General features: G+C 40.0%; 1 protein-coding gene across 4 annotated transcripts in view; it reads right to left on the reverse strand.

Annotated features, from left to right (window-relative positions):
- Window positions 1-1,586: 1,586 nt before the first annotated feature.
- The window catches only part of LOC131428125 (homeobox protein cut), a 363,609-nt gene continuing 339,326 nt past the window's right edge, over window positions 1,587-25,869 (reverse strand). For 3 of the 4 annotated variants that reach the window (XM_058591805.1, XM_058591803.1, XM_058591806.1), the window contains 3 exons: window positions 7,740-8,154; window positions 6,075-7,674; window positions 1,587-6,002 (listed from right to left, as the gene is read on the reverse strand). In XM_058591805.1, the coding sequence (XP_058447788.1) occupies window positions 4,659-6,002; window positions 6,075-7,674; window positions 7,740-8,154 (3,359 nt within the window). In that variant the 3' untranslated portion in view covers window positions 1,587-4,658. The remainder of the gene's footprint in view (window positions 6,003-6,074; window positions 7,675-7,739; window positions 8,155-25,869) is intronic. The other variant, XM_058591804.1, reaches the window with a different exon arrangement.

Below are 25,869 nucleotides of genomic sequence, written 5' to 3' on the forward strand. Positions count from 1 at the left end.
GAATGCTTCACAAAGTCTCCAAAACTGGAGAAATACATGTTAATATAATCATAGCAAGCTGTGCACTTGCTGAAAATATCGTCACATGTTTCTTCATTTCAATTGTGTAATTACAAGTTTTAGAATTACTTTAATTGTGTTCTTGCAAATTTTGCAAATTGTGGATAATTCTAAATGTGTTCTTGTAAATGTTGTGAATTATAGAGATATTTATAAGTAGTGTGCGTAACAGGTTAGATGTCCTACAAAGGTATTAAAATAATTCATTATTGCTCCCGTATTAAGTAATTTTTTGGTCGTTGGACGCAGTTTTCCAACGTTACGTCATTGTGGTTCAAAGTCCCATAAATTTTTCAGACAGCATCCCGTGCGGACCGATACCGACTAATTTAAAAGCACTTCTGCTAGACACTAAAATTCAGTTGTTTGGAAACAATAAACCCGGTGCGGAAAGTAAGGTAAATTTTTCAGTTGCATTACTTCCGTTTTGTATCAAAAATCTTTATGCTACTGTGTTAGAAAATGACTCTTTTAAATGTGCTTACTTTCACTTCCACCGACAAATCTCTTCACTTGATGTGATGTTCATATAATAACACAAAGCTCATCCAAGTAATTACTTTTTGCTCTGGACCAACTTCCGTAATAAAGAAACTACATTCCGTTTACAGTGAAGTGATACCGGTTAAATAGGCCAATGTTAAATTCGTGTTTCACAAAATACGCAAACAAATGATAATTCGAATTTATTGATATCTTCACGCTTTGCGGCCGAAAAAGTTTCACGTGTTTTGCTGAAAGAAAAGAGCTTTCACCACTTCACCACAAAAGTTGCTAATGTGGTAAAATGGTCGTTTACCCAAGACACAAACCATACATATTGAATCGGTTAATGATGGTGCTATAACAAAATGTGTTGAGCTTTTTATAGTTAAGTATAGTTCAAAAATGGAATTAAAATGATATTTTTCACTAATATACTCACTAGATGTGAGATTGTTTACTATTATATAATTTGTTAAATCATATGAACTAGAGATGGGCAAAACAGTTCATTTCAAAGAACCGTTCAGTGATGCAGAGTTCTGTTGGAAGAACTAGTTCTCCAGAGCCGTTCGTTTGTTCTATTCATAGTTGGCTTGTTTGTCAAAGACTAATCGAGAACTTACTTTTGTAAGCTTAAGCGAGGAAAAAAGGTCCCTCGAAGTAGAACTGAGGTTCCGTGACGAAACTTTCTTATTAGTACCGTTCTTGAAAAAAGGTTGAGCGAGCTCAAAAAACAAAAAAAAAAAAGATCCCTCGACTTTGAACTGAGGAACTACCGTTCTCGAAAACAGAACTATAGCTCGTTCATTCTTTCAAAAGAACTAGTTCTTTTGAGCCGTTCGCGAACGAATTGCCCATCTCTAATATGAACATTCTAATACCAACTTTCGATCCTATAGATAACGAACTCATTGCCTCGTAATTTAGAAATAGACTAATCAAGTGATTCGCTTTTTTCATTCGATTTCGGATATGATGTGACCTCGTCACGATTTACGATTTTTTTTCTTTTCTCTAACTTTCAAATGATAACTCAAGTGTTTAATATTTTATTACCGTTTTACTTTATTCATTCAATGTAATAATATTACCATTATAATTGTAATAATAATTTTAATATAATAATTATAATTAATTAATATAATATAATGATATGATAATAGGTATTTACAGATTTCTTTATTCCATCCACTTTTCCGTATGATTACATTTGTGTAGCCCTGTCTACCTCGGGCAACCCAAACTTTGGAAAGCTTTATTGTTTTACTGTTTTGTTTCGTTTAATGGCTAGAGCTACGGTTGCGGTGTTAAATTAATGAATTTTTTTTTGTTCTTTTCTATTTTTTGCATTATTTTTTCTTTATGTTCGCGTCAATGAATCGCCTTAAATTCCCGATCCTCGAGTTTCAGACACCTCCGTATAGACACTTAAATTTTACCATGCCTGTCTCTCGGTTTCTACTTTTGTTCTATTTTACCTTTAAAATTTCGCCTAATTCAACATGATTCCACTTTTGTTCTGATTGTTGCATTTTTGAAAGAAAATAATTATCAACAATTTCACATTCGGTTTATCTACATCTTCCGTCTTCGGCATTCACACAGTAAAAAAAAAAGAAAGTGAACAGAGTTCTGCTGTAAAATTAAGTTTTTCTTCTTTCTAAGAATATAGCAAAAGTAGTTGTTAATCGTTATAATAATCATAAAAACTAACCGAATAATAAATTAACAAATTCCATCATTCTTAAAAACATAATTTGTGTTTGTTTGACTTTTCTAAAGTCAATCATTTTCCCATCATCTTGCTTTTGCTTCTTGTTCCAAACGGTAATTTAAATTCTTCGAGAACAGAAAGCATTATGAAATAAACATTCTTTTGAACTATGAACGCATTCAAATTTCAGTTATCCTTGCTCTTTTCAGGGGATTATATTCGCTACATTCCATTTGTTTCTGAATGATGCATTTACGTATTATAATTTTCCTGTTTGTTAAAAGTACTCTCGTTCGTTTCATGCGTTCCAGCTTTTGGTTGGAACATTCTAACTTGAATTTACAGTTTACTTCGGTATAAAATTCACATTCCTAGCTATTATCGTTTTTTCCGCACGCATTCCAAAACAAACAATTTGATTGTTTGTGTTGTAATTTTTTCTTTCTGGTTGTTTTCGTCGTCCACGGAGCGCAAAATTGTGGTATCTGTTATTGGAAAAAGTTTGCAATCGAAAAGAATTTTTAAAGAACTCAACTGCTAAATTCTGTTGTATATTCTACGATGCTTACTTTTGCTGTTAAATTTTGTGGTTACTTTTTTTTGCAAGGACTATGGTTCCTTTCGTTTATTTTTTGACCGTTTCGGTTTTCGGTTAAGAACGGATCTATTTGTTCGTTTAAAATTCTGAATAAATACTTGATACTCGCTCACTTTTTTTCTATTAAATTCGGATATGCGTTCATCATTTTGCAGTTATTCTGTGCATGTTATTTCTTCTCTTATGTTGAAAAATCCTGACGTCAAACAAACTATCCATTATAAGTTTTACTTAGCTCTGTTCAAACTGAAGAAACTATTTACAAAAGATTTACATAGAGTTGGCATGTTCTGAAACAGTTTTACATGATGAATGAATCTCAACAAACAGACCACCGCTGAAAAGAGAACCCGATAAATTCGATTACTGACTTTTGTTTGCTTGTTTGTTCGTTCACTAAATACAATCCTATTTGTTTTAAACGTTGATGCATTTGCCCTTCATGTTGTTTAAATATATTTGGTTGGTTTTGAGATCGTTTCTATAATCGTTAAACATGCTTCCTTCCATTCGTTCGGTTTTACGATGCAGTTTTTTTTGAGTTTCTAAAATCCTGTATGTTTTGCTTAATTTGTTTCAACTTATGAAAAATGCTTATCACCGCCCAAATGAAACGGAAAGAAAATAAATAATTGTTTAAAAAAAGAGATATTCCTCCGACGTTACAAGTCAGATCGAAATCCGCATAAACCTAAAATTTTTGCTATTTTGGGGGATTTTCAATATTATCAGCTAAATATTTGGCCTTTTTCTTTTACTTGTGTTTACTTTTTCTGTGTGAGTTTATTCATAGTTCCGGTTTAGTTGTATCTTAAATCGGAAATTGATTCCATTTCACTATGTACAGAGTAAGCCTTTTCCCCGATGTCTGTGTTTTTTTTTCATCTAACATTTTGATTTTCCGTTCCGGGCTTCCCATTTCATATATTTTTGTTTTTGATTACATATATATCCTTTATTCCTCTTGGGATATATTTAGGGATTTCGGTTCGGGGTGGGGGTTAAAAGGGACATTTATCGCTAGTTTTTGTTTACCTATAAGTACGTTTATGTTACTATTATGCGATTATTTGCTCATTTCTATCGGCTAAGATTCGAGAGAAGGTAGAAGTAAATGCAATTTTGGAGAAAACTCAGTTTCTTACGATTATAAAATTACAAACAGAAAAAAGATCGAAGTTTTCGCTTTCTTGTTCTCTATCAAAAAAAAAAAACGTTTATCCCTTTTCAAAGTTATGCTAGCGACTTAGAAACTACTAATTCTTTATGTTTGTATCAATATTATATTATTTAAAACTTGTTTTAACAGTCTTCTTATATTGATAGTTCAAAAAAAAGTAGAAGTGGTAAACTAAACGATTCGTATAAAAGTTAGTATTTACAGGGAAAAATGGTAGGAAATTAAAAATATGTTTACAACTGAGGAAGTTGGATCGCAGACAGTTTTGTTTACCTTAGAAAAGAATAGTACGAGCATCCTATGTAAAAACTTTGATAACAACTTAAAACAGAAGAGTACAAGACATTCTTCCTTAATCACAATAAATCGTCCGCAATCCGCTTCCAAACAATTTTTTTTTCTATCAGCATGGAAGCGTTCAGACTTTACTCTTTTTTTATCCGCATCATATCTTCGCTTATTGTGTACTTTTTTTTTTAGCTATTCTCGATTGCACTGACATTTTTAAATACCCCATCGCAGCATACGCTGACTTTGTTCGTTGGTTCATAACCTCTTTCTCTCTCTGTTTCTGGCTCTATATATAGCATGCTTTGTTTTTCTTTCGGAAAAAAGTGAGCTCAATATTCGCCCCACCGTTCGTTTTCTTCCATCATCTCCGTTTTCACCTGGACCAGATCCTTGTCTTTCTCGGAACTCAGCTCAGCTCCATTCTCCGCGATCGATCCAACCGGATCCGGCCGATCGTCCTCCTCCGTCCGATCATCAACCGACTGTTTCGAATGAGTTGACTTTGCGTCGTCGTTCTCGTTGTCACTTCCGGATGCCGCGGCAGCTACGGCAGCTGCTGCGGCCGCCATCGCTGCGACGAACCTCTGCTGTACCGACGGTACCCCTTCCGACGACTGCAACAAGCACACACCGTTGATCAAATCGGTGTCTTTTTTGCCGTCGACTCCACCGCCTGGAATGTTCGTCTTCTTGTCGTCTTGCCAGTCCGGGTTGACCCACTGCGGTGCCGCCGGTTTTCGCCTGTTTATCCGGGACATGGCTTGCAGACTGGCCAGTGACAAACTGGTCGCCGAATGGTCATCCATCTCACCCCGTTTGGATCCATCATCGACGGATTCGGAATCGCTTTCTCCATCCTCATCGTAGTCTTCTTCGCCTTCCCGCTTAACCGATGACGGCATTGACAGGTCCAGCCCGCTCATCTGCTCGCTAACGGCTTTGTTAATTGCTGCCAAATCGACGTCTCCGGGGATGAAACCTCTGCCAATCAGCGCCGCAAGATTTGGATTTGCCGCGAAGTAGGGAGGATACGGCAGTGGAACTCCGCTCAATCCCATGCGTTCTTTTTGAATTTCCATCAACCTCTGACTGAGCAGTACTCGGAACTGCACAGGATCGAACGGTGCCCCGGATTGATTCTCACGTGATGGGATCGGTTCACTTGGTTGACCGTGCGGAACTTGCTGTTTCAGTCGCATTCGATGATTGTGGAACCAGTTGGTGATGGTGCGTGTTGAGAGACCAAGTTCGGTTGCCAGAAATTCGATAGTTTGCACATTCGGGTATGGATCCAGAGCGAATGCAAGCCGAAGGGCTTCCTTCTGCTCCTCGGAGAAAAGCACCCGTTGTTTCTTGTTGGGTGGGGCAGCAGCGGAACCAACCGATCCCGGTCCCGGTGAATTGGAGTGATAGAATTCGGAGGTGTCATTGCTGCTGGTGTCGGAGCTGTTATCCTGCGCTCCAGGACCGGTCGATCGTCGCCGTTTGCTAGCTTCCCGGCGTTCATTCTTCAACATCTGTAGCCGTTCGACATTGTTAGCGTCACTCAGCCAGAGCTGCATGCGAATGAACGGTTCACGACCCTTGATACTGAGCATGTGCCAGGGTTTCGGTTTGGATAGTAGTTCCGATACGGACCCTTGCGATAGACCGAGAACAGCTTCACCGAATATCTGAAAGTAAAGGGAGGAGAAGCGAGAATTTATGAGTGATTGTCACTCGAACGAGTTTCCTAGGAAACTTACCTTTTGGCCAATATTGTTTGCGAGAAGTGCCTCCTTGATTTTGGTGGTGATAACTTGGGTATCAAGATCCTGGGTGAGGGCAGCCATTTCGTACACGGTCGGCGAGATGTGCTGATGGAGACTTCCGCGCATTGTGTTCACTCCAGACGGTGGTCCCGGTTGATGATGGGATGTTGGGGTTTGTTGATGTTGAAGCTGTTGCTGTGGTGAGTGGACTCCTAGCATGACGGATTTTTTATCCATACCGTGTGGTCCTGGTGTTTGCAGAGGAATGGCGTGTTGTGGTGGAATGCCAGGTGGCGTCAGTAGCATTGTTTGCGGTGACGGCTGCTGACGTTGTTGATGAACGGACTGAGACTGTGACTGTTGCTGGTTAGGTGGAATAGGAGACGGTTGCGACGATGGAGGAAGTTGTCGAGCAGCCGCTTCCTGTTGGGCGTGATGCTGAGCAGCGGCCGCAGCAGCAAGCTGGTGATGGTGCAGCTGTTGCTGATGTTGTTGAAGCTGTTGAGCTTGCGAAGTGGGAGGCATTTGCTGCATATGAGATATCTGTAGCTGGAGGAGAGTTTTCTGATCTTGCTGCAGTTTGTTGATCGAGTCGCTGAGCATCTTCGGCATCGGAGGCATTTGTTTGGATATCATTCCCGGGATCTGAGGAGTTCCGCTGTAGTTGCCAGTTCGCATCAACTTTTCCGGTGCAATCTTGTACTGGCTGGCGACCAGTTTGTGAACGGCATTATCGTCTTCCAAGAACATTTTCATACGGATGAAGGGTTCGCGACCCTTTTGAGTAAGCATATGCCACGGTTTCGGCCGTGCCAGAAGATCACTTACCGATCCTTGCGAAAGACCGAGTACAGACTCACCAAACAACCGTTGGCTGATGGAGTATTGCGATAGGGATTCCTTGACGCGTCGAACGATATCTTCGGTGTTCAGATTATTGTACAGATCGAACTGTTGCTGGGTGATAGGCGGAAGGATGGCTTTCAGTGGTCGTTGCTGGGAGCTGTGATGGGGAGTAACCGGAGGTTGAGTTATCAGAGAATTGGTGATCGATGCCATCCGTTGAAGAGGACTAGCAGTAACTCCGAATTCCTCCGAGGGAGCGATCACCGGCGGAAGGATACTGTTACTAATGGGGCTTGGAGCGGAGGATGCGGTCGTTGTCGGTGTACAGGTGCCTGGTTCGGGTTTTGGTTTCACCAGGCTGAACGCGCTATGTTTCATGGCATCGTCGACTTCTTTGTTCGCGGCGTCAATCTCGCACTCCAGATCGGTCATCGATCCGTTCAATTTGATTGCCTGTTTTTCCTTGGGCAGCGACAGATCTTGTACCGATCCGTTGAGTCCTGTTTGTTGGTGATGTTGTTGAGCAGCGGCTGCATGCTGTTGAGCCTGTTGCTGCTGCTGATGTAGTGCCAGAAAATTGGGGAGGTTGGAGATATTCGGCATGTTCGGCAGGCCACCTCCGGCTGCAGCATTTTGTTGAATCTTAGCCAACTCCCGATGGTAGGCTTCCAAAGCCATGCGAATATTATCATCCTGTAGACGCTCCATTGGTGGCATTCCACCGCTAAGGAAGTGTGGGAAGAGAAAACTGAAGAAGAAAACTGTTGTTAGAATCGGGATGGTTACGGATTTGGGTAACTGTTAACTACTAACCTTGGGAATTCTCGGGGACTTCGCATCAGCTTCGAGAACTCTTCCTGGTAAATTTTTGCTATCTTATCCTGTGGGATGTCCTCGTTTTCAAACTTTTTCATTGCGGCTCTCCGGTTCAGGTAATCTTTGGCAAATGGTGACTGCACGTCCCGACTGTGCGGTGACTTGGAATCATTATCACTATGCTGGGAGTCATCCAGCGAACTCAGCTGCAGCTGCTGTTGAAGCTGAAGGTGCTGGTGCATATGCTGTTGTTGTTGTTGCTGTTGCTGCTGAGTGGGATGCTGAGGAGTTGACAGACCCGATGGATCTCGCTTGATCATCGATTGGGCCTCGGACAGAATATGCTGGATTCGATCGTCGTTCATGTCGGAACCGTCTGGCCGTCCGAAGGATGGCATTCCGGGTTCTTTACCTGTAATTAGCACATATCTGTCATAAAACAAAAAACGAGGCATCTCAGACCGACATTGCGGGGGGGGAGTTACAAAAATGAGACTTATCATCGGTGAGTGGAAGTCCTGAGAAGGCAGTTATTGGCGGTCACTGTCACGGAAGACGTGTGTGAGTTATCGGAGGCGACTGAGGATTATGGGCGTCGCTTTTATCTTTTTCATTCGCGTCTTATTCGTTGTTTCATTTGGGAATCTACATTTAATACCGGCGAACAAATCATCATCGCCGTAGTCTTTTCTGTTCTGGTGCTGTCAGAAACCTTCATCGGCACTGGTCGTAGGAAAAAAAGAGCCCGACGATGTGCAATCTCAAGTCCCGATCTATATTTATATGCTGTAGCTTTTATAAAATTTATATAAAACGACTTTACATCGCTTTCCCCTTTGGCCATCACAGCCCCGCAAAAGCCTTTCATAAAGGCGAACGCTCACAAGCAGCAGAAACAAATGGCGACCATCATCGTCATTATTGCTCATGGGATCATTTCGATAGTTCCTTATACACGGCATCTGGAAAACCGTGCGCGGAACTAAATAGCGTTTAAAGGGGCAACCACACGGGGATGCTGTCACGAGTGCAGAAAATGCACCACAAGAAAAATCGGAATGTATTCAGTAGAGTTGTTACTAATGTAAACAAAATACGTGGGAAGCTACTTGAGTGGCTGTCGGGACTTGTCGGATAGTGTCTTGCAAATAGTTGAAGGACATTATATTCGCAACCTTGAATTTATGGTTTTTTGCTATGAGATTTTTAACATCTGAAGGTTTTTCGTGGAATCAATCCATGCACAGTTCGAGATTCAATCATTAGTGCACGCAACAAGAACCGAACCTTTCTCGCTGCATTCGGTGGTCACGCAAAGAAGTTGTCATTAAACAGTAGCAACAGCAGCAGCAGCAGTGGCGTTTCGATTTCCACTGAATCGTTCGTCCTCCTCCCCTATCTGTCATGGCAAGCTTTGATTGGAAGTTTGCGTTATTTTTTTTTCTTCTCTTCACTTGCTTGCCACAGAAGAAAAGACGAGAAGTCCGATTTCAGATGAATCATTAGAAGACTACTCCGGCTCCAGCCGAGGGCCGCGGGGTTGGGATTCCGGTATTTCACTTCAAGTGGCAGCGGTTTCAATGAAAAGATCTACTTTTTGTGTGTTGGAAATGATTGAAGGACAATCCCGGCCCGATTGCTTGCTTGCTTGCTGGGGAAGAATGGTTGAGCGGTGAGAGCCCTACAGCCGGAGACTTGATTGTAGGAGGAAGTAATTACTACAAATGTCTGTCATTTGTGGATGCTCTTTTTCCTTCCGATGGCGCGCGATTGCTTCTTTCGGTCGCTATTGATCCGTAACCGAACTCGGGACAGAGAAAGAGAGAGAGCGAGAACAACTACCAGCATTCTTTTGTACTCGAGTTGGGTTCAAGTTGAGATCGGATGTTTCTCGCGGGGTTGTGCCATTTTCAATTCTTTTGATTGATTATGAGTGTCGTTGGTGGTTAGGCGAGGGGTGCGAAAGATTTTGTGGATCACTGATTCGTTTTTTTTGGAATGATTAGTCATGTGGTATTATGAATATCACATCATCAACATTTGGTTGGAATAATGTTTTTTCCAGCTCTCGAACTGTGAAAACTGATTTAGAATTTTAGCTCTCGAACTGTGTAAACTGATTTCCCATCGGATAGGAAGCTTTGCATAATTTGCTTCCTATTAAAACATTGATCGAATATTTCAATTCGATGTAATACTTATATTCTATCGACGGAACCAAAATGACAAAAGTTAAAAAAGGTCCTAAATAAAAAAAAACAATCTATTCTAGAAGGAAGTAATAACCCAATCAGTGCAATAAAACTTCATTCAATTCAATTGAAGCCGAATGAAGAACACATTGACGATTACCCTACTGCAGTAAACTTCACACTCTGACATACACACAACGTACGTATCGCTGAGGTATCGAACGGGCAGCATTCAGTTCTCCACTCGCTTCTCTTTCAATCGAAGCTTAGTTTTACCACCGTCAGTTGATCTCTTGAAGTAACAAAATATTTCTTTCAATAGTGTGAGAGCGGCCTTCAAATGAGGTTCGTGTAAACATTCGAATTGGTTCAAAATAATCGATGAAAGACAAATTAGATAGCTGAAATATCATTTACAGAATTTACATAAACTAATAGTTTCCTCCTTCAGTTTTCATTTTTATTACTTTACTCCATTTATAGTTCTATTAATTCCAACTTGCTCACTACCAAGAGTGAAGACAATGAAGCAGCTAGACTACTTGGCACTTGAAACTGAGCAAGCAAAACTTCAAATGACAAGGTACGATTATTCAACTGACGAGCTTCGCTTGAAAATGGCAGCAAAAGTCAAAGGAATTAGTAGGGATATGCTGACGGTCATTATATTATTCGATTGAAAATGAAATTTTACCGCACTGAACCCAACTGTGAACCAAGTATATTGAACTAATTGTCATAAAAACTCCAAATCTTACAACTTTTTTAGAAGCAAGTAGCAGTAGTAAACTGTAAATTTTGTTTAGAATTAGACCACTCTCAGAATGTAGTCGTCATTCAATAATTTTGAAATTTGGCTGATATTCAAAGGGTAACGAGAACTGTTCTACGGAGTATGTTCTGCAATTGAACCAACTGTTGAAAACACACAATTTTGACTTTACATAAAAATTCGATGAATTTACAGAGTCCAGATAGACTAAATAACCATAAGTTTGTAAGCAAGAAGTATTTTATTTCTATTAAACTTTAACCTTCAAATGCATGACTTTTTTTCTTTTGCTATGAAAAAATATTATCGAGTTTCCAAAAGTCAGAAACAATGATTGAAAGACTAAAATTAAAGAATATACACTCATTCAAAGCATAGCATTTTAATTTTTGATATGCACTCAAATTTCTTTTTATGAAACTTTTCAAAGTTATGCGGTTTTTTATGCGAATTTTCAAAGTTACGTGGTTAATTTTATGGGGAATTTTCAAAGTTTTACGTTTTTTTTATGTGGTTTTTAAAAGTTGTGCGGTTTTTAATAGAAATTTTCAAAATTATGCGTTTTTTTTATGCGATTCTTTTATGCGGTACGCATAAAAAAAATTCAATGTATAGTAGTTATTTCACTCAAAATTTTAAAAGTCTGGTTTCCTTATCGAAAATAAGCTATTCACATACATTTGTGTTGTATGCATGTATTTGTGATGGTTTTTATGCTCAGATCACAGCATGCTGTGCGTTTGGCTGTCAGCTTTCGATTGTTTACTTGTTTGTAGCGTATTGAAAAGGAAGTGAAAATTTAGGTTCTGGACACATGGCTTAGTGAGAAGGGTATTACTATGGGAAATTGGCGAAGTGGTTTTTGAATTCATCATGCCAGTGTTAAAACCATCATTAATAAGTGTGGGAAACACTACTCTTTGGATGAGCTACCAGGAAGAGGCAGAAAACCCGGCTCTTCCAACCCGAAACTGGACCAGAAAGTGGTATCTCTAATCATGAAGAACAAATCAATGTCAGTACGTGACTTGGCCAAAAAAGCGGGAACGAATGTCAGAATAATCCAGCGTATCAAGAGGCGAAATCACCTGAAGACCTACAAGAAGCAGAAAATCTCGAAACAAAGTGTAGAACAGAAGAAGAGAGCAGCAACAAAGGCCCGAAACTGGTATTCGTGTATTTTGCAGTGTCCGGATGCATGCGTTTTGATGGACGATGAAACTTATGTAAAGGAGGACTTAAAAACCCTTCCAGGTACACAATACTTTACTGTCATCGTTGGGGAGGATGTGAGCGATGCGGACAGGTCGATTCAAGTGGAGAAATTTGGGCGAAAGGTACTGGTATGGCAAGCAATATGTTCCTATGGTTTGAAGGCAACCATTTTTTACACAACCGGAACTATAAATGCAGAAATCTATCGATCTGAGTGTCTCCAGAGGAGATTGCTGCCTTTATATAAGAAGCACAGTACACCTCCACTGTTTTGGCCGGATTTAGCGTCGGCTTACTATGCCAAAACCACTCCCAATTGCTCTCTGCTTCGACCCAACGAACGTTACTGGGCAATCGTGATGAGGGTCTTCAAAAAGGCAGCTGGGAACATGCAGAAATTCAAAAAAAAAAATTGGGCTCAAGCGTCCAAAAAATGCGATGCAACACTTGTCCGGAACTTGATGAAGAGCGTTTGATCAAAAGTTCGAAAATTCGTGAAGGAATAATTTAAATTTCATCCGGTTTTCATTATGCTCAAGTTTAATCTCGTACAATAAAGGATAAATTCGTCGTTTTTTTATAATAATTTGAAAGAAAAATTTGTGGATAGCTCATTTTCGATACACTCCTTATACATGCAAAATATAAAAAGCTGTTTTTTGCATAAATTATATGTACTGTAGATGGTTACGGGTTGGGTTCGGGTTCAAAAAAATGTTTGGGCACAATTTTTTTAAGCATTAGAAACGGTTTTTATTATTGCTAGGTGATTTGGGTTTCATGTTTTTTTTATCAAATATAAATTTTGAATCATACAATTTTCCTTTAAGTTCCTTCAAGTTGCCCGTTGCGTAATAGCGGAAGAACAGTTTTAGACGAAGTTCAAAGTGAACAAGATTTTGATGGATTCATCAAATTTTACCTTAGAAACTTGTATGATTGCAACGTACCAACTGAAATCGCACAAAAAGAGATTCAGATGTTTATTATGTCACATATCTTTATCGGGCGAACGGTGGAAACAAAAATATATCAATTATTGGTTGTAGCTTGTAAAAGCTGTAGCTTGTAAAGAACTACATCGAAGTTGACAAGTGTAAATGTCCGAAGCTCTGTTTAATCGAATTGTCTTGTGAAATGTGTTTAATTACATACAGAACAATATTTAACATAGTAGAACAGTTCCAGTGATTGGAAAAGGTTTGCAAGTTCGAGTGTTGTTCCTAACAAAATCATTTGTTCGCATTCCCAAACCGTCTTCTGTTGGGTATTGATACGTTGATCTCAGTTAATGATTAACGAAAAATGTGTCGGTAGGTACGATTACCCCAGTCCCAAATTCGAGACAACCCGAAGAAAGAAAACGAAAGACTGTTTCCGTTTCGTCAGATCCCTACAGGCGAACTGATAATAATTTCCCGAAAGTGAGCCTACGCTCGCTGTGCCTATTGGAAACAACAGATTTATTTGCTATTAATACAGCCCCGAGGTTACATTCGTTATCCATACAACAGGAAAAAAAAACCACGGCGAATAGGAAAAAAGGTGATTTTTTTTCCTATCGCAATTGAATTCGCGGTTCAACGCGTGATTGTTGGTGGGTGGCAGGTTAGGGTTCAATCAGTTTGCTCTCGAACGAATGAACGAGAGAACCAATAGCCTTCGGGATATTTGCACACGTGCAGTGATTCGGTTTTTAATTAACAAATCGTTAACCGTGCACCGTTTTGTCGAAACACGAAGAATGCTGCCTGGAGGGCGTGATCGTGATAGGTGGAGTCGTAATTACTGCCAATTGACAAGCTCATCATAAGCTTGAGATAGTTTCGGTCGTGCGGTTCGACCGCGCTCGACTTGTAACCAGCAGGAATAAAAAGTGCTCGGCCTGTTCGATGTCTTAAAAGCATCGTTTAGCAAGCGTAATGAGACGAATCCATTAAAGTTGTCCAGCATTGGCACGTCCATCGCACACCCAGAGTCTAGCTCGTTCAGCTGTCGAATATTTGGCCATAGTTTACCGTCATCGTCGCCGTCGTCGTCGTCGGTCAAACGGTGGATGAGCCGTATTTATAAATTCTAAATTTTAAAATGCAATGTTCATTTCGAATTGACACTTCATTAGGTTTTATCGTAGTTTTCCGTTTCGGTGCGACGGCTGCTGCTACTGCTGCCATGCTAACGGTGAAAGCGCAACGCACTTGCTGTAGTTCATGTGTGAACTGCAAATCGTGATTATTACTAAATTATTTTTATTACATCTGTCCACCAGCACCCAACCCCCCCCCCCCCCCCCCCTGGGTTCGGAAACGGTGAGAGGTTAGTGAAATGGAAATGGCCGCACGTGTTGGTGTTCGTTGGCCGTCAAAATTTTCAAATTTAGTGAAAACGAGGTGTGAGAACGCTCCCACCTATCGCAATTAATAATGGCTCTCGAAACAGCGGCAATCATCGCGAGCTATAATTGCAGCAATGATGAAATAATTTAGAATTTTGTAATAATTAAAACTGATTTTCGGACAGCGCCACCGACACCGCTGGTAATGGATCGTATCGAAAGTCGGTAGCAATTAAACCGTATCCCGCCAAAGGATGATGATACACTCTTTGACTCTTGGACTCGTGGTGTGGCGCGGCACGGGCATGTCACGCCGCCATCGGTTCCTTCTAATTACTGTCAAAACATAGGAAAGCATATTTCAAAGCCGACCGAAACTGCACCAGGAGTTCTCAAAGACTGCATTATGCTGAACCAATCTACCGGATATGCTATCGTTCGCGAAGAGCCGCGTGGTCACAGGAATGAAAAATAGCCAATTTCCGTGTGCTGGGTTCGGTTAATAGTTTCCTATGTTTGGCTACTCGTCCGATCATCAAACGACTCAAGAATGTGCAAGGGTTTCAATTTGTGATTTATGAGGGCGAAAAGCGATTGAGAAAATCAATTGATGCTTTTGAGATCAGAGATTCGCCAAGTACACAGTGTAACATGTGTACGGTGCACTGTTTCAGTGAGTTAAGTTATCCCGCATTTCCAGTGTAGCTCATTGGAGGAGCACTCCAATCAATTAAATTGCGGTTAGCGGGTTATGATCCTGTTTATGAAGAATACTTATTTTTTAGCCTCAGAGCTTCCTTCTAATGTCAAAGTAAAACAGATCAAATAGGTTACGTCCAGTATCATTGACACACGTTCCAAGTAGCAGTTTTAACTTGTTAAAATATCCATGTCAAACAGTACCGTATTGAAAACACTTTCAGTACTATGAACTTGTCGCACGTTATATAAGAACAGTATACTTTTTCAAAGTCGTTTCACCGAATGAATAAAAATACTCAGTATTATCTTTTCATATAACATATTGATTGTAGATATTATAATCAATTTTGAAACAAATAATTTTTGATAAGATAACATTTTGTTTTACTTAGAATTTAAAGATGTCTTCATTGTCATCAGTATCACTGTCTGATTCGGATTCAACATTTCAACAAAGTTAAGCTCGTTTTAATGATACTCTGTGTACATTGAACAGGTTTGAAGTTCGAATGGCTGTCAGTCCGGTGATATAATGGTATAAGTGACGTAAACGTCAATGCTGATTATCACTCAATTTTATCGGATATGGATTTTCCGATATCAATCATTTTGGGCTCGTTGGGTAAGTTTATTTCGTCGGTTGCATCGAAATTCCATGCGTCGTGATGTATTATAAATTTATTCATCCGTCGTGGTGGAGTAATATCATCAAAAGAAAAACAGCTTATACATGCTGCGATGAATAATAATTATAATAATAAGAAAAACATGTCCAATCTTTGTGCGTGCTATGCAGCTGAATAATATTACCTTATTTAGCTTGAATATCATACACAGAAGTAACAGGAGTGCAGGATTTTGCTAACTTTGAATCTAAGTTCCATTTCCATTCAGTTCCATTTGGTATAATTTTAAATTTTTACATCGTGATTCAAATGAGCGACAACAACAAAAAAGTTTTCTGCTGCCTAATACACATATTCAAGCTAACATGTATAGACATGAATAAACATTAACTTTTAAAGCTTTTCATAAAAAAATCCCTGTGTGTGATACTGTTTGAAACATAGCAGTTTTCAAAAAGTGATTATGCATTATATAAACGTGCAACTTATCGTTGAAACCCTTCAAGTTTTTTTATGTCGTTTATTTATACCCGACTTTAACCTAATTTTGATCGTACGCCGAGTCGGCCCCTTTGAAAAGTTTTGAATACGAAAACCGAATTAATGTTTTGTATGCCAAAACCGGACTAGAACTTTCCAGAGCCGAAAACGTTTAAAGTCATTTTTAGTGCGACATCCGGGACATCCTTTCAATGAGAGAACCGGATAAAATCTACTATCCGGTACTACGGATAATCCGGTACTTTCAGAGCAAATGTGTTGATTTTTGCATGGAAACTTTCTTCGTGTTTCCCTTGGCTGCGGGATTCATTCCACATTTTGAATGTTATGTATTTCTTCACACAGGTTCAAAGTAGTTTGCTGTATTAATTAAACGTATACGCTTACAACCCACTATTTACCCTACAAGTTGTTTCAGATCTAAAACTTTTTTGAATACTGGATGTTGATGACGAACCTTTCATTTTTATCTAATTGTATAGAAATTAAATATTTTTATCTTGACGAATTAAGTTCGATTATATATGTCTATTAAAATAGCAAAATTCATTTAAGTGTGGAAAATTACACCAATTATCGATATTATCAGGTTCGAAAAGCAGTTTAATATAATTGAAATTACTAACGAGATTACTATATTTAATTCTAGATCATATTTGAATAGTTTTTATGTATGACCACGCAAACAATTTTAAATAAATCTTAAGGTGAAGTTGAGTAAGATCGCACAAGAGTTTTCACGAAGTAGAAAAAAAAGTTTTAGAATGATAGAATAGTTACAGATACTTTTTCTAACCTAATTATTAACAATTGTGTCGTACGCCAAGGAAAGTAATTAAACAAGTCTCAGAAAACACTGCCAAAAAATGTAAGGTTTGATAGTCTTACAAAATTGTATTAATGTTTTTAAACTGGAGCACTCGTACCAACGCTTCGCGGTACATAAATGCGCGAACGATCATGATTTAGCTGCAGTCGGCATGACCACTAAAAATACGGGAGGGGGTCATTTCACCAAAAGTCGTTTCGCCGAATGGGTCATTTTGCCGAAAGTCGTTTCGCCGAAAAGCCATTTCGCCAAAAGGGTCATTTATTCGAAAGTCATTTCGGCGAAATGACCCTTTCGGCGAAATAACTCTTTCGACGAAATGGCATTCAGCGAAACTGCTTTCGGCGAAATGGCTTTCGGCGAAATGACCCTGATCCCAAAATACAATAAGATTTTGTTGTGAACATATAAGAAAATCACTTTGAATTACCATTATTTTAAAGAATTGTCATGTTAGATGTACATGTACAGCAAAAAAAAAGTTATTTTTTTCTGAATGAGCAAATGTTTCTCGATCTAAACAAGGTGGTGCTGCACATATTAAACAAAATTATAAGTTCGTTGTCTAAATAAAGATTCGCTGCTGTAATTTCGATTGTGCACAATGCCTAGCGTTGAAAACGCTAGATATAAGATCCAAGGGTACGTAGAAGATTGTGCCACAGAAATTTGAGTACTTCATCTTGCTCCAGTACTTCTCAGGCAAAGCTATAAAAACGATGGGAATTTAATTTTGGACAACAGAAGGTAAAACAACAACGTCAGAAAAATGGAAGAACATGAAATCTGTGAACCAACTGTCCCTCGACCCTTGCTGATATCAATGAGAATAAGAAACCTATCCTATCCTGCGAGAAAAGTGCTAGCAAGAAAATCCAGTGATTTATATCATTGATTTTTTTTGTCGTGAATACGACTTACTTTGCTATGGGGCGCCTTTTCAAAATTAGCTGTATGGAAGAATGGACAGAACTTAATCGTGAATATCTCGACTTGTATGAATGGCAGCAACATAAATTCTTTCACTATTTCATCAAAAATATGATCAGAAATTTAGGATAATATTTTGAACAGTGTGAGATAACCACAAACAACTCAAAAATTAAGATTTCTCAAAATTTGAAACCAACGCAGAAAACTCTTCACTTTCGCTTGGGTTTTTCGCGCAAGGACGACGATTTTGAGGTAGTCAGGCACATATCTTCAACTGAACGTTATAGAAGGGGAACCGTGGTCGAAAATCGATAATTTCTTCTTGTGCGTTGGATGGAAGCAGACTTCGGGACGAGAAGACGCATTCAAACGGCGGCATCGGAGAGCGTGGTTAAAAACCTCAAACACTCAGGTCGTAGTTCTCATTTGCCCGCCCGGTCGTCAAAGCGAGAAGACGCATTAAACCAGTTTTATTTGGCACTGCGAGCGGATGTGTCGATTGTATCAGACAACAGAGCTGCTGGTCGTTTGCATTGGGGAGAAAGAAAACGAAAAACGAAAAGTGGACAACATTATATAAAATCAGCCGTTCTAATGGTTCTAAATGTTATCTAAAGAACTATTAAGATTCAGTTCGTGCTCGCATCGCATCCGACGCAGTCCAAAATTTCTTACGGTCGCGACGACAGAAACAAAGACAATACAGTGCAGTGAACAATAGAGTGTACGAAATGGGCAAATACGATTTAACAAAGCCTGAAACTTGGCCTACAAGGCCAAATTCAATTTGTATTGATTTCAAGCGCTGCAAAGTTAGACCTGCAGCAACCGAAATTGAAATCTTGCTTAAGGAACGAATGCATCTAAACGTTAATGATGTAAGTGAGATTCAATTCAACAAGGCGTCGAACTGTGTGTACATTATGTTTAAACGTGAAAAAGATGCAATTGCATTTGCTTCGGTTAATAACGGGGTGCACAGTATTGATCATGACAATGTTAAATATAAAATCCCTGTGTACATGGTGGACAATGCCATAGAAGTACGCGTGCATGACCTTCCCCCGCAGACCAGCGAGGGGTATGTTCGGGAATGTATGTCGCAGTACGGTGAAGTTCTTTCCATCGAAAAGGAAGTATGGCGGAATTTTTTCCCGGGTATCCGGAATGGCGTGCGAGTGGTACGTATGCAACTACGTAAAGCAATTCCATCTTACATCATTTGTGGTCAAGACGGGATACATCCGTGTAAAACGTTGATTACGTATGAAAATCAATTGGTTACATGTCAGTTTTGTGAACAACCTGCACACTACGGCAAACCTTGCACTGAAACTGCGAAAAGAAACAAAACAAACAAAAACAAGGACAACCGCTCAACAACGGAAACTAGTGAATGCAGTGCTCCCGTTTCAAAAACACCTTCACCATCTAACCAACTATCAACTGCAATCAATGTACAAAGTGCATCTACGGTAACTGCAAATGAACCCAAGACGGCGATCAACAACGAAAACAAGGAAACGGAAACCGCTCACAACTCCAACGATATAGCAATGGATGATACGAGCAACGGACAAAATGACCTCCAATCTTCGCTAGAAGGAAATGGAAGCTCCTCTCCCCCTAGAAGAAGGGTGACAACGAGATCCAACAATAAAAAAATAATTTTATGTAACAAAAACATGGGTAAATCGGCCACGTAAAGCTATACGCAAATTGGCCTGAATAAAAATTGTTAAAAAAAAAAAACTATTAAGATTACTTCTTTCCAAATCGAAAGTAAAAATCATCAGTTTTGTGAAAATCCAAAATAATTTTATTTGCTTCGAGAAAAATGTTCCTAAATATCGTAGAGAATTTCACAATTTGGTTCTAAAAGGCAGAAATGAATCCTGTACAGCATCTTGATAGTTTCTTTCAATGAAATATGCAAATCCGAAATGAGATAATCGATGTCAACAATCGTTAAAAATTCTAGTAGTGAAAAGGGGGAAAGTTTCACGATTCACACAATCGATCAACGATCAATTCGAATTCAAAAGTATAAAGAAATCGTGCTATTTTTATTCACGACTTCCAGTTATGTCTCTGACATTACACATCCATACTTTTTTGTATGAAATGTATAATTTTTCAAAGCTGTAATGGATGACGGAAATTACCGCTGGGAATATCTGCATAAAAATCGGTAATTTATATTTTCTACAAAGTAATGTCACTTTGTTTGTTAGTTCTTGGTTGATTAATGTCAAAAAGATAGCAAAAGAGCGTAGTTTTCTTTTTGTTTTAAGCTGCGAATGAGATCAACAATCATCAACATATCATCACTTTCTTGTCGACATTGCTAATACAATGTCGGCAGGAAAGTGAGGAAAAGAAAAATCTCATAACTTTCGCATTGACAACGTCTCGAGATTTTTTTTTCTAAATCATCCGTCCAGGCTCATCTTGGTGCGTTCGGTTCGGGGCAGAGAAAAAAAGAGGCCGAATTAAATTTCCCTTCTCATCTATATTTATCATATTTATATCCACTTCCTTTGATATTGTGACGGAACGCTCGCGGCGGGCGAGAAGCGGGAGAGGCACGAATATTATTATTAATCTTGTACCGAAGCAGGCTGTTTATTACCCCCGCCCGGGCGGGCTTGAATCCTCTGCTGTCAGCATGCATAGAGCGCCGCGATAGATATATAGGTAATGCACCTTTCACCCGGAAAATTCATCTTCCCCCCCTCCACCCGGGTCGGTTCCCTTCAACAAGGGTAGGTTACCGCGTATGCTTTTGTATGGTAATATTCGCCTTTCATCGGCAATAAAATTCGTGGAAATTTGGAAAGTGCCGCACAGTGTCTTTAGGAAATCTAATAAAATGTGATCAGTCGAATGAAGCGCGGAAGAAAACGCGGCATGTGGCGGCGGCGGCAGCGGCGGAAAGAAGGTATAAATATCGCGCTGGATACACGTTATTTATGCTGTATTTTGGATTTGCGGGCGCCGAGTTTCCTCGGGAAATTGACGCAGGGGGGTAGCGATGTCACCCTCCTCATTGCGGTAAGCGACAAAAATTGAAGAAATCGACGCTGAATGAAGAAAATGAAATATTTTCAATATTTGTACAATGACAACAGAATGGGGGAAGGGAAATCGGCGAGAATTTATTTGATTTTTCATGTCCTGCTAACATTTATTGAAATGTAAACAACGGCCTTCCGGCAACGGGCTTTCTTCGGTCTTCGGTTCTAATCAATGATAAATGCCATGTAATCAATTATCATTAAGAAGCTTCTTCCTTGAAGAGCACCGAATTCGGATGTTTGATCTTTAGACGGCGAAGCGTGAAGGATTTGATTTATGGAGTGTGCCAATGGCGCTAGTGTTCGTCATATTTTACCGTGTTTGGCGCAGCGTCACTTTCAAACACGTGCGGGGAGCGGAGCGGGGAGGAGAATGGCACTCGTCAGTCAGTCGTTCGTTCGTTCGTTCGTTGACATCTCGGCTGCTGATCGCTATTTCGATTTTAATTAGTGCAAATACTAAGCAACCGGCGTAAACAACCATCTCCCATCAAGGACTACTGCGACGGATTTCATCGAAATGTTATTAACCTATCCGCGCGCACGACTGCCAAGCGTATGCCGTGCCGAAAGCAGGCGAAAATCGGAAAATTAATATCGAATTTTCATGCGATGCACTTCAGAGGAGAACGGATTGGATTGGGTTTGATCGCTGGTAGGAAAACAGATAAAATCGAATTTATAAATATGTCGGGAATAATTAATACCGAGTGCCGAGTCAAACCAGCAGCCGCCGAGGACGCTGCGTCGTAGTTTGTCATTTAGCACCCTTCAGAGGGACAGGGAACCGATGTAAGACGATGGATTCATCTGCCGTTGTGTGCCAAAGCACGGACAAAGCACGGTGTCGGAACGTCTGGAATGATGGAGCATCCCGTCCCGTATGTGACAAAATATTTATGATTTTAGGTTTAATTGAAATGTGCGTATCGAACTTGACCTGAGATGAGACCATAGCTGAACGGTGATTGTACCGAACAGTTTCGATCTTGTCCTGTATGATTTCTCAAATGTCAACTCGTCGTCTCCTCACCTCATCCACCCCAAAAATACGGTCCATCACCATTGAAGTCTATTGCGAAAAACCGTATCAATGTTATAAATAAACTATTTTCTCTCGTTCGCTGCAAAACGTTCGGCTTGAACTTTCCTATACGAGAGGCAAATGTCACACGAGACGTGCGATAAAAGTATTTACAATGGAATGTTTTCTTCTGGCATGTTGCTACACACATACATACATACATGACGAGAAGTACGTGTGCGCGAGATCGCAGCATTCTAGGGGGCGCGGGGTGAACATAGCTGAGGTTTGCCACTAGCTACTGCCGTGTTTCGTTTGTAAGATCAAAGATTAAAAATCTGTCCTTTCACATTATTGCCGTTAATTAAAATGAGTTACATTTTCTTTTCTCGCCGCGACACTCGCCGCGAGAAATGATTGCTAACCAGATGCAACTGCAGGCAGCAGCAGCAGCAGCCGAGAGTGATGGGTTTGAACTTTTACCAATTTCGCCAGTAGAACAGCCAAACGCAATGTTGGTGGTGTCTTTTTTTGCCAATTAATTTGTGCTGCTCGTCTGCTTTGTTGACTGCATGACTGATGTTGACAAAGTGTATGCTTCACCGTTATTCGAATCGATGCACATTTCGAATTCGAAATTTCATTTTTAAATATAATTTGAATGAACTTATCTGCTTTGTGATTGGCTTGTGACCAGTCAATTAGCGCCGGAAAACGATCCGATTCCGTTACATGGAACCATTCGCAGATGGTTGATTCGCAACCAGACCAACAATAATTCAAACATGTAAACAGGCAAATGCCGCCCGACAACTGTTCGGTATCTGCTCGCTAGAGGAAAGTCGGAACGAGTAAATAAACATAAATAAAATAATAATCGCGTGCCAGCGAGCGATGAGCTGACCACTGCCATCCTATTTGTTCGCGCTGTGACAGGAGTCAAGAGTTTTATTTTTGTTGTATCAGAGGCTACCTCTCCAAAAAAAAAACCTAAGGCAAAATGGCGTCCGACATCTACCGGTAGCGGTTGATAAGTAGCGTACGGTGAAGTTTGATGACATGATTAATAGTGCAGGAACACGCCTGCTTTGTTTTTTTGTCAAGTCCAATGATTATTGATAGGCCGCGGCGATTGGGGTGGGAAGATGAAGGGGGGGGGGGGGGGGGGGTCTAGTACCGTGTTAAGCGAAGAAAGCGTTGCCGCGATTTAATTTTATGCCATCGCGCACACTGCTGCTGCTGTTGCTGCAGTACCATAAAGCATAATTACAACAACGAAAGAAACGATAGTCGATTGGTCATAAATCATACTAAGGAGTTAAGGGGCAACGGAAGGTGGGGGGGGCGAGGGTTTTGCCAGAAGCAGCCGCAACAGCAGCCCCCGTAAATAAATTGGGAATAATGATTGCAATAAACAAATTAATAACCATTCCCGCAGGGCTGTGCTTCGATATGTATGTGATAAACTCCTACGGTCCCGAGCCCGGTAGGCCGGCGTGTTTCTGTATGTATTCTTCCCTGGATGGAGCAGTTATTAATATGCAAATTGTTGCTAAAAACTATATCGCACACTTCCTTTTACTCCGTTCAACATAGCAGTTCTGCACCCGAAACAGTAAATTAAGCATTATTGCACATTTATGGAAATTATTTATTACAACTGTTTGCTGCTCAGCGTGCAACGAGTGAGGTCAGCTTGTCTTGTGGAATAATCGAGTTCTGTTTCCGAGTTTTGTCGTGGAAAATTAATTTATTAAGAACGACCGAATCGAAGTTCGTCACGCACTTCAAATTGTCGGGCTTTTTTTCCTTCGATCGTCGTGCGTTTTCCAATCCAGCTGCTGCACTTTCTTTCGATCATCGATCGTGCGCGCAATTCTGCCATTTTGTCTTCAGAATTAACTTTTAATTAAGAAAGTCTTTCCATTAAAACACGGGGAGTCACTATCTTCCTTTCCACTGCACAGGTGCAGGACTCCGTGGCACACAGCAGCACAAGAGATAATTTCGAAATCTCGCTAATTCAAGATCAAATTAAGCTCAACCTATGCTGCTGTTTGTCGCAAAGATCAGCAAAAGGGGGAAAATTCATCCTTCCATTACCAAGCTCACAACAACTGCTCATGAAGCGATGATCTTTAGTCTAATTAATACATTCTTTGCATAGGCAACTATGTGACAATTCGTATGTTTCGCTGGTGATGCAGCCAGCCAAAGCAGGATCGGTTCTAAATTTAGGCTGCCCCTTTCGGAGCATATTGGGCCACCCGTTTCGTTTCGTTTGTTCGCTGTTCTTGTCAACGTCATCGTCGGCGCAAAACACGACGCTTATTGTAAATAATGTCGAACAAACGTCTGTCTACTCTGCACGGACGATGACGATGGCGATGGCGATGGCCAATATAACCGAATCACTCTCGCGAGGATTGATCCGCGGTCCCGAGGAGATTCATTTGGCATCACTTACTCAGTGTTTCGTTCCCTTCCCCAAACCGGCATATTAGTCACCGATAATTTAACCACATAATCTAATCTACCGTAGCAGCATTATAATAATCACCATCGCACGCAACCGAACTACCACGGCCGCAAATGTCAGTTTGACATTTGCCGCGGCAAAGGTTGGCAACGCTTCGCACGTCCAAGGAACCAATCTAATTTCGGTAGTCGTCGATGTTCTGCCGCCGATCGGGGCCCTACAGAAGTCGGCCAGTCGGCAAATAATTGGGACATACTTTTATTTTGTTATTTTTCTCTGTTGGTTTTGTTTCTCAGGCTGAGTAGTAGCAGTAAGGCGCGAATACAATTATTTTCTAGGACACGAAACGCAGGAACAAAAATTCGACAGCATTTAGAATAAGTATATACCTACGCTTATATTGGAATTGGAAAATGGATTGCTTATAGATTGAACCGTTGTATCGTGCTTCCGGATTCGATAGAATAGTTTGAAAAAAAAATCAATTTCGTTTTGGCATGATTCGTGTTTTAGAGGGACTAATCGATGATTCAGTTTTTCTTTCAGAATGCCACTCCCTTGAAAATAGTGATAAATATTATCTTGAAAACTTTGTGAAAAGTCACGCCTTTAACTTTTCGACCGATCATGGACTATTTTCTGTCGAAAAGAAAACAAAAACACCTGTCATAGGCGTTTATACACCCTTCACACTTGCTAATTCTACTAATCGCTCTAGTTAGTTAACTGATAGTGTGAATTATGTAAGCTTCCAGGAATTCGCTAACTAAGTTCGTTTAACGTTACCATCCCATGCTAAAGTACAGCTTAGTGACTGGCAATAGCTGCGTGTAAGGGTTCTCCTTAAATGTTCCCGTCACAAAATATTTACATCGAATAAGGTAAGTAGAGCCAGCATGTTTTCGAAGACATATGTCCTTGACTAAATAAATTGGCTAATTTTAACGGAAGCAAACGTAGAATACAGTTCTTTAGTATCAATTTATTGGTCCTGAAAAGAAATGATTGGAGAATTTCTTCCGACATTGAACATTAACATTGTTCCCGCAACTTATTCCTGATCAGTCTGCAACTAAAAAGGCTCATACTTTGGATTGCAAATAGGTAACATAATTCGCTGCTAGGGTGAATATCGGTTAAAACGATTACCATTCGCTTGCTGCGTCGATGGTTAGATCATGCGGCTCAAAATGTAATCTAAAATATTTTTGAATACATGGAGCAAGAATTTTTTTTTGTTACTTTCATTAGAGAAAGTGATATTAACAAGTGTAAGTTCTACCACTTCTTGAATGGGTCAAAATTTCAAAAGGTTTTCCATTATGAAGTAAGATGTAACCACAGTGTGCAGTGTATGATTCTCTAATAATTTATTGTGTTTCTTTGTAGTGATTTAATATACTTTGGTTGACCTGTCAAAAACTAACGAACAGTGCTGAATA

This window comes from Malaya genurostris, chromosome 2 (assembly GCF_030247185.1).
Source record: "Malaya genurostris strain Urasoe2022 chromosome 2, Malgen_1.1, whole genome shotgun sequence".
In the NCBI taxonomy this organism is placed as follows: Eukaryota; Metazoa; Arthropoda; class Insecta; order Diptera; family Culicidae; genus Malaya; species Malaya genurostris.